The following is an 8705-nucleotide window of genomic DNA, read 5'->3' as shown; positions in this document are numbered from 1 at the left end:
GGGTCCAGCCATCCGTTCCAATCACATGCATGGGCAAACCCAAACCGTCAAATCGATGGGACTGGTTATTTTTTGGGACGCAAACCCCAAGTAATGAAGCCGGTCAGGCAAACTGGGAACAATGCCTTCTTGTACGTTCTCAAAAGATAACAGTAGTAAAACCTCATGAAAGGTTTCGCACATTACTACGAGCCCCCTTATACCACTAGTCCTCTTCCAATGACGAGACCATCAAGATTTTTAAATCAAAATCTGGCACGGAACGAAGGATGCTTCAAGTTGGATAGATTCTAAAGAATTTACACCAGACGACTGCTTCTCTGATTTCTCTTCCAATATTGTTACAACATTAGGAAAAGGAAAGAGATAATAATAATAATAGTAGTAAAAGCCATAAGGATAGTAGAGGAAGTAAGAGAGTTCTACTCTCTTATTCTAGGTCTTTTGACTACGGCGGAATCACCACTTCCTCTGCAAGTAGAACTCCCTCGTCTCTGCTTCCCTGCTGAGCTCTGAAGACCTATCGAGCCGGCCCACCACCGCGCTCTTGAAGTTGAAAGCCTCTTGAGCTCGAGCGCAAGACCTCTGCATTCCGACCCCACTAAGACTGGCTCTGGACTCCACCATAACTTCACTAAGAGGGAGCCTCTTCCTTGTCCCGGCCGGCTCCGGCCTCTGCTTCGGTGCGCTCTGTGACCGGACTTTCGCCTCGAAGGACTGGGTGTTCGCCATATAACTGGGGCAATGAGCGTTGCTCAGAAACCGGCGGAAGACTCCTTCGGCAACGCTCAAACTCTTGGCCGGAGTCACCGGCATGGCTGCGGTGGAATTCATGTAGCGGGGGGTGCTCTGTGCCGTGGCCGACAACCGGCATTTCTCACCGGTGAGGCACCAGTCGTAGTCCTGGAAGTTCCGGCAGTCGGGGATGGAGATCCGGGAGGGAATCTGGCAAGGGAGAGGGGAGGAGATTGACTGCGGGGGCAGCTCGTCGGCCAGGTCCAGAACTGAGGGGCTGGTCCGGCGGGAAGATCGCGACCTGGGGCGGCAGGTGTCGATCTCGACGATCTTTGGGCTCCGGTCGAAGCCATTGGAAGCGTTGTCGAGGCTCGCCGAAAGTCTCCGGCTGTGGACCGATGCCATGTGTTCGCTCCTCGTGTCGTCGAACCTTTCCTGTGACCGAGGAGGAGAGGAAGGGGAAGAAGGAATCAAAATGCTGATGGCCTGCGATGCCTGCCTTGGTAGTGTAGTTCCCTGGAAAAAGCTGGGATTTTGAACGTACCAGAGATCTCCGGGGGCGGAATTCTGGTTGGGACCTCCGGTCGCTGGGCACAAGATTGCGAGATCTCTGAGCTCGAACAGTTTCCTGAGCTCTGATGAGAGCTTGCATGCTCTGGAGAGTTGCGGCCGCTTGCTTGCGAACTAGATATCCTCTAACCAACGCCTGCAACTTAACGAGTGCTTTGAGAGCTCGGAGAGCTTTCTTTGCCTGCAAACAGCGCCAATCTAATGATTTAATCTTATAATGCTGCTAATCTCTTTTTTTTTTTCTTTAAAAAAAAAACCTCCATGGGTTACCAAATAAGAGTTGCAGAACAAGAGGAAAAATCATCAAGTAGTCCAACTTTTATTCCATTCAGAAACGGGCGACAAAGCGAACTGGATTAACAGAACGAATCAAGAAATAGTAAGGAACTCCATAAACCCTAGAGGGATCGTAGAGAATTGATCAGGACCCATCATAAATCAAATAAATAGCAATAAAAAGTCCATGGACCTTCCTTAAACATCTAGTAAGAAGAATGGCCAAGATATGAGTGAGTGGTTCGGATTAAAGTAGAAAGGGAGGCACAGCTATAAATATTGTTGCTTGAAATAAGAAGTGTCAAATATAGCAATCGGTATGGAAATGGAAACAAGAATAAATGGAAAGTATCAGATTCGCAGAACAATCTATCCTGTGAGTTAAAATTTCGCAAGTATTTCGCACGAGATTAAATCTAGGAATAGTAGGATTTAATACAGAAGGTTCATTACCAAATAACCTCTGAACGCAGTCTGGATCTTCACAGCTGCCCGCCGCTCGTGGACGCCAAACAAGCTGCCCCTCCCCTGGCTTGTGAGCCGAACAACCGCCACCGCCGCCTGTGCTGCTGCCATGGCGGCATCGGCAGCTGCGGCCGTGGCTGCCGCCACCGCGATGGCATGTTTGCTCTGCTCCTTCTCACTTTCAGCATAGACAGACCGCAACCATGCCGTGTCCACCGCCGCGGAAGACGGATTCTGATCCACCGCGGCTTCGCTGGAGTCCCTCGCCGACTTCGCGAAGCTCCACCTTTTCTTCTCCCTCCTCCCTTCGCCCCCGTAATTGGTCTGCTCCTTCGGCACCTTGCTCTCCTTCTTGCCACCGATCAGGCTCCTCAGCCACCGCGCGGCCCGACCCATCTCCCGGCCGGACAGGACAGGAGAAGAGCTAGAGTGGGGAATGGGTAGCTTAGAGGTCCTACAGAGAGAACAAGAGGGAAAGGGGTGTGAATCAAATTGCCACGCAATATTAAAAAAACTAAAGCGGAAGGAATCTCTTTCAGGCTGCGGGATAAGAACTGAGGTGGTCAAAAACTCAAAAAGAGAGGAGTTGACAGTGATAAAAACTTTGAAACGAGGAAGGGAAATAGTAATGGAGAATAGAATGGATAGAAAGATGGGAACTTTTTTGAACAAAAACCTGTCAACCCCTCGTGACGAACTGCATTACAAGACAAAAGGATGTCCCGGAAAGAAGCAGGGGAGAGGAAAGTCTTTCCCACCCCGAGCACATTAAACTAATAGATGTTACAGGCAAAACCCGTAAAGGAGAGGCAGTAGAAAGCAAAACGAGAGTGGGAGGTAGATGAGGGAAGGAAAGAGATCGGTAGATGGGATAACCGGCCGGTCTCAAAGATTTCAAAAAAGGGTAAGAAGGCCGAAGGACGGACTGGGCCTTTCTTTCCTTACATCTATAGCAAATGTGGAAGTTCAAAAAGGCGCAGGGGAAAACAGCTCATGTTTCCAAATATTCTCTATCTATCCAAAACTTCAGCAGAAGAGACGGACGGTGGGAGAAAAGAGAGAAGAATGCTCGGAGAAAAAGATTGGATTTTTCCACCTCCCCGCTCTAACCCAGAAAAGCTACGGAGTTAGAGCTTCTCTCTCACTGTCCTCTTATCTCCAAACAAAGTGTAGCCATAAAACACAACGCCACAAAAAAGAAGAAAGAAGGACACCTTGGCCTCGGCTGTATCCTTCCTTCTCTGCGAGCCAATAGCCAAGCTCGGAAAAGGACGATGGCACATAATAGAAGAAAGAAAACCGACCTCAGAGAATTCAGGAAGCTCGGGTTTTTCCTCAGAGAATTCAAAATGGAAAGCGGAGTCGACCGTATGGATACTCTCCACCTCCTCTTTCTCACCTCTGGAGCATTGTGTCTAGGGCGAAGCTATATACCCCGTTCCCTTGGCCGCTGACAACCTCGTGAATCGCCCTACCCTTTTATTTATCACAGATTCTCTCTCTCTCTCTCTCTCTCTACATTTCCTATTCTCTGCTACACCATTCAGCTTTTCTGCTCTAAAAGAGCTGCCCTCAAAGGACGATTTCCTACAACAGAGAAGAAAAGAAAGGTCAGAGTATTCTCTCGCCTGCCAAGATCTTATATATACGTCATCAAAGAAACAAAGAAACGGCTCTCCATCTCTTTTTCTTGCCATCATAGGCTCCACCTCTCTGACCCCCAGTGCGACCATGGAACAGGGGAAGTTAAAAAACAGAAAGAAAAAAAAAAATACATACATACATAAAGACACAAAGGAGAAACAAAGCTTACTCTTGTTCTCCGCTCCTCTCCAACAGTCCTCTCGCCCTGTATCAAATCTGTGGTTTGGTGAAAAAGGCTATGCTACGAAGAGAGGAAGGAAAGGAAGGATTTTTTTATATATATATATGGTTTTCTAACGAGAGAAAGGAAAGATCTCTCCTTTCGGTACTTCCTCCCCCCAGTTTCCAAAATGGCAACGATGATTTTGGGCGAAAAGGAGTGGAGATTTGAAAAGGGAATCCATCGCTCTCTCTGCTTTTAATTTTATTTCGTCGGAAATGGAAGGAAGGTTTTAAATTCTCCTCTGTATGGACAACGAGAGGCAATGGATCTTTATCCGCAAATGGAAGCATAGGCCCATTTATGGGGGCCGAGAGGAGAGGAGGGAAAGTGCTCAATCTTGGGCTTTGGAGAAGCTATTCGCAGTTCCACGTGTCTCCTTGCGCCTTTTGTGAATGGCCACGATCCGGAAAAGCCCCTGCATTTTTCCATTTTCACGGAATGGCCGCGTTGAAACCAACGTGCACGGCAGGGGTATTTGGGTAATTTGGCAACCGTCCCAGTCGCCGGCTGACGTAGCGGCCATTAAAGACTTGATGCGAGTATCTCGCTTCTCATGCGGGCAAAATCCAAACGGCTTTTATTAAATATCCCTGGATTTGCAGAAAATAACGAAAACGGGACGACCGTACAGAATGGGTTTGGGTTCCGTATTTTTTTTTTTTTTAATAATAGTTCCTAATGGCTGGGGAGCAGAATGGAGATAGAAACGAACGAAGGAGGTCGCTTTCGTAATTACGGACTGATGGATGACCATCTTCGTATCGCTATTTTTTTCTCGCGATCCGAGCCGTGGATATCTGCGATTTACCTTGGGTGGGGGTTTTTGACTACCGTAAAACCCAGGTTAAAAAACTGGGCTAGACGTTCAATGGAATTACGAAAGTGGCCCTATTTGAATTTCCCGCTAAGATACCGAATCTTTTTAAACTTTTTGAAAGGAGGAATCCTAAGCTAACGAAGATTCCGCATAGGTAGGAATTATGCGGCTCGATGACTAGAATACCCCTCTATCATTCGCCTTCTTTTGTCAGAATTCAAATACGAAACGTTGGCCATTCGATCGAGGGATCGTAGTGTAATAAAATACTCCTATCGTTGCCTTAAAAAAAAAAAACAAATCGAGGGACGAGTGGTGTCGTAAATGGGTTGAGATGATGGTCGAGTCGTGGACTCGAAACACGACCGGGACAAAAGAGGGACCAAATCATTCCGGACTCGTGTGGCCCGACATGGCTCCAATTGTGCTAAGACTGCCTGCGGTCGCATCGAGGTGTTGGAAGACGATACGTTGGTGAATGAACACGACAGCATGAAATAGTTGTGGGATGGCGTAACGTGCGTCACCCGCTTTTTGATAAGACTGTTTCCATAAGCTTGTTTGAATAGTGTTTGACCGATGGAGCCAAAAAAAAATCATGTGAAAGCATGACTCATTAGGGAGTTCCATTGAAACAATGGAGGGACATCAATGGTGATGTCCTTTGCATGCAGCATGGATAGTGATTGATGAAGTTTCTCGTGGAGTTCAATTTGGTCGTGCACGGGTCTCTTGCTCAGAAAACACTCTCAATTGTATCAGTTCCACACTATTGCCTTTTTGGCTTGGGGCTCACACTATGGGCTTGGAGGTACTGATTAAGCATGCTAGGCTGATGCAATTCTAGCTGGACATCGATAATGTTGCCGTCATGTTTAGATCGTTGAATCTCACACAAACATACAAATTTGGAATTTATGGTCAGCAGTGATCTGGAGTGGTCGGCTTTTCGAGAAAAAAAGGTTGATGCACGGGAAGAGATTTGGTTTATTTGCTGCGGTTTTGCTTGTTGATATGGCCTAAAATCAGCTTGCTTATTATGAATCGACATGTAGCACACGGGAAGATCAATTTCAAATATTTTGAATTCTGGATGGAATAAAAGTATGTATAACTGCTTCCGATGATTAAGGGGATCCGGATAAGGAAGGATGGTTATAGCTCGTTCAGTGATCTTGGAGCCTAATCGCAATGAAAATTCATACCCTCATCACTATATTAAACGTATTAGAGGACCTAGGTACGACATCTCATAGCTATCTATCAGCTTATATTTGTCATTCTGCTCTTCTTTTGTACAGGTTGGAGATCTTTTTCTTCGAGTTGACCTACCATGCAGCCAACCTCAGGCTTCAAAGGACTACAACCTTGATGAGCTGTCTTCTCAAGTTGAAGAGTTGACCTATCTCAAGTCAACCTCCTACAAGTCAATAAGTTGACCTCCTGCTAGATGACGAGCAACCCAAGAGGATTGCGAGACTCGATATGGACCACTTTAGCCACAATGAGTAGGATTCGATGTGAATTGCTTTGGCTAGTACGAGTAATCAAGAAGAACATCAAACTCATTATGGACCACATTGGTCACTACAAGCATTCAGAAAGACCACCAACTCTATATAGAATACCAGACTCGATGTAGACTATTTTGGCTAATATGGGTAGAACTAGGTAGGATCCAAAATTGAGATTCGCCACATGGAGAAGTCAAATTACGCACCAAATTTTTAGATGTCATAACTTGGTCATATAATACCCAATTAAGATGATTTTCTTTTTTACAAAATCGAATAACTTTGTAAAATCTACAACTTAGAGCCAGCCTCTTAGAGGGTTGAAAAGGGCCTAAATCCCATCATTTGACTGAAAAATAGGCTGGTCAAACTATTTTTTTTTTCGAGAAGAATTTTGACTGGGTGTTATCTTTCAATTCGAGAAGAATTTGATGGAGCGATAGTAAACAAAGTTAATGTAGAAGTCGATATCTACTTCTATAGAATTTTATTTTTTTTTTAATTATTTCTATTGGTCATATTTATTTTTGGAGATTTAGTCCTATTTGAACTAAGAGATAATCCGACCTGAATTGTGAAAAGGAGGAACTCACTAATATTATATATAAGAGCTATGTACCTCAATTTATGGTATATATATCAATGAAAGAAAATAAGATTTAAGTCCTACTTTCACAACTCTTTCTTCTTCTTCTATTTTTTTTGAGAGATTTGAGTTTAAACGGGTTGAGAAAATTCTTTTCTCTCCCTAGTCGGATCAACAAGTAGACCTCCCATAGGACCTCCCACTGGTTGACAAGCTAATCTCCCACAAGACGAAGAGTTGACCTCACATGGGTTGAAGAGCTAACCTCCCACAGGTCGGAGAGTTAACCTCCTTTATTTCGATGAGCAGACCTCTCATAGGTCGACGAGCTGACCTCTTCTATAAAAAGGGGCCCAGGCACCAAGTATGCAGATCCAATTATTTTACACTGCTCTTCTCTTTTTTGTTGTTCCTCCAAAGCTCTGTCTAACTTAGACATCGAAGCCCCCTGGTCAAATTAGCTCTGACAAACTCCATTATTCTTCTTTCTTCCTGCATGTAGATTTATGGTGCTCTCCAAACCTCCATTGGACAAGATTTTGGTGGCAACATATGTGCTTACTACCACATACAAAATCCAAGTGCCACAAAGACTTACAAGCTTATCCCTAAAGGAACACGGTCCACCAACCTAAAAACGCCAAAGAATGGAGGCCAAGTGCTCGATCACAAGTACTTGAAAGCTTCTCCAACAAGGACCAAAACCAATAACCTTGGCCCAATCACACTGGGAACTTGGGATAAGGATTTACGGAGGACCAAAGTATATTCTCTCGGCTTCAACAAGCTGATCTCAACAACGAATGCAAATACCTAAGCCTATCCTTAAAGACACTTTAGCCTCATACAACTGACCCGATGTCCAGGAGATGACCTTAACTTTTTGAGTGGAACATTAAACACTCAAACATGACAAAGAATATGAGGTATGAGCAAAAACAACTTGATTTCATTTATATCAAAATGTTTAATTGTAGAGCAGAACAAGCTCGCCGCGCTATGAGCAAAAAGAAAGAAAAAGAAAAAGTACAAGGGCCCTTAAGCCTACTCCTTGGGGCTTGACGAAAGGAGCTCGACCACCGCATCCTAAGATGGAGGATTAGAGGCGTCCTTTCCTGCTCCTCGGCACCATCGGATTCTTCCTCCATGGTAGGGTTGAGGCAGTTGAAGTCGACCTTAGGGAAGAGCTTTGCCACTTGATTCTTGCATTCCTACAAACTTTGCAAGAACAAGTTAGTGACGCCCCCGGCAAGCTCTCGCAGAAACTCCTTCGAAGTCTCCCCCACAGCTCGGAGGGTTCTCTCCTCTACCTTGATATCCTACTGCTTGGTCGCCTGCAGCTCCTTCTTGACGTCGACATTATAGAGCTTGGCAGGCTTAGCTCGGCTTTTCAAGGCCTCTAGCTTGCCCTCCACAACCGTCAACCTGGCCCATCCCTCATCCACCCTTGCCTCTCCATTGGCCACCTTCCCCGTGGCATCACGAAGCTTCTGCTCAAGCTCTGCGACTCGATGCTTCACGGCCACGAAAACCTCATGCAGGACAAACATGGTGTCAGTGTTGTGAGTAGAGAAATGATTAGCGCAATGTCAAATCTCAAATAAGTTTAAGTATGATAGTTTGGAGCTTACCTCCTCCTTCTTCTTCTTTTTTACTAAAATGGGCATTTCATACATCACGGGTACGAATATATCCAATAAAATCGAAATTTGGAGCTTACCTCGATGACTATCCTTTACACCTTCATGAAGAGGTCATCTATTGTTTGGCTCCCTAGATAGGCTATGTTGTTGGGGAGCAAGACATTGCGAACCAACTTTCGGGCAACACCAGGACCGTTGAGCCCAAAATCGATGGTTTTCACTAACCAATTGT

General features: G+C 45.3%; 1 protein-coding gene across 1 annotated transcript; it reads right to left on the bottom strand.

Moving 5' to 3' along the window:
• Window positions 1-253: 253 nt before the first annotated feature.
• On the bottom strand, window positions 254-4147 carry LOC103710228 (protein IQ-DOMAIN 14-like). The gene is made up of 5 exons (XM_039130374.1): window positions 3860-4147; window positions 3351-3633; window positions 2035-2500; window positions 1280-1486; window positions 254-1170 (listed from the first exon to the last, which is right to left on the bottom strand). The coding sequence occupies exons 3-5, from the start codon at window positions 2440-2442 to the stop codon at window positions 460-462; spliced, it is 1326 nt and encodes a 441-aa protein (XP_038986302.1). The 5' UTR covers window positions 2443-2500; window positions 3351-3633; window positions 3860-4147; the 3' UTR covers window positions 254-459.
• Window positions 4148-8705: the final 4558 nt, after the last annotated feature.

Source organism: Phoenix dactylifera, chromosome 9 (genome assembly GCF_009389715.1).
Source record: "Phoenix dactylifera cultivar Barhee BC4 chromosome 9, palm_55x_up_171113_PBpolish2nd_filt_p, whole genome shotgun sequence".
Taxonomy (NCBI): Eukaryota; Viridiplantae; Streptophyta; class Magnoliopsida; order Arecales; family Arecaceae; genus Phoenix; species Phoenix dactylifera.
The sequence above is the reverse complement of the archived record's forward strand: the minus strand, read 5'-3'. Positions and strand labels throughout refer to the sequence as shown.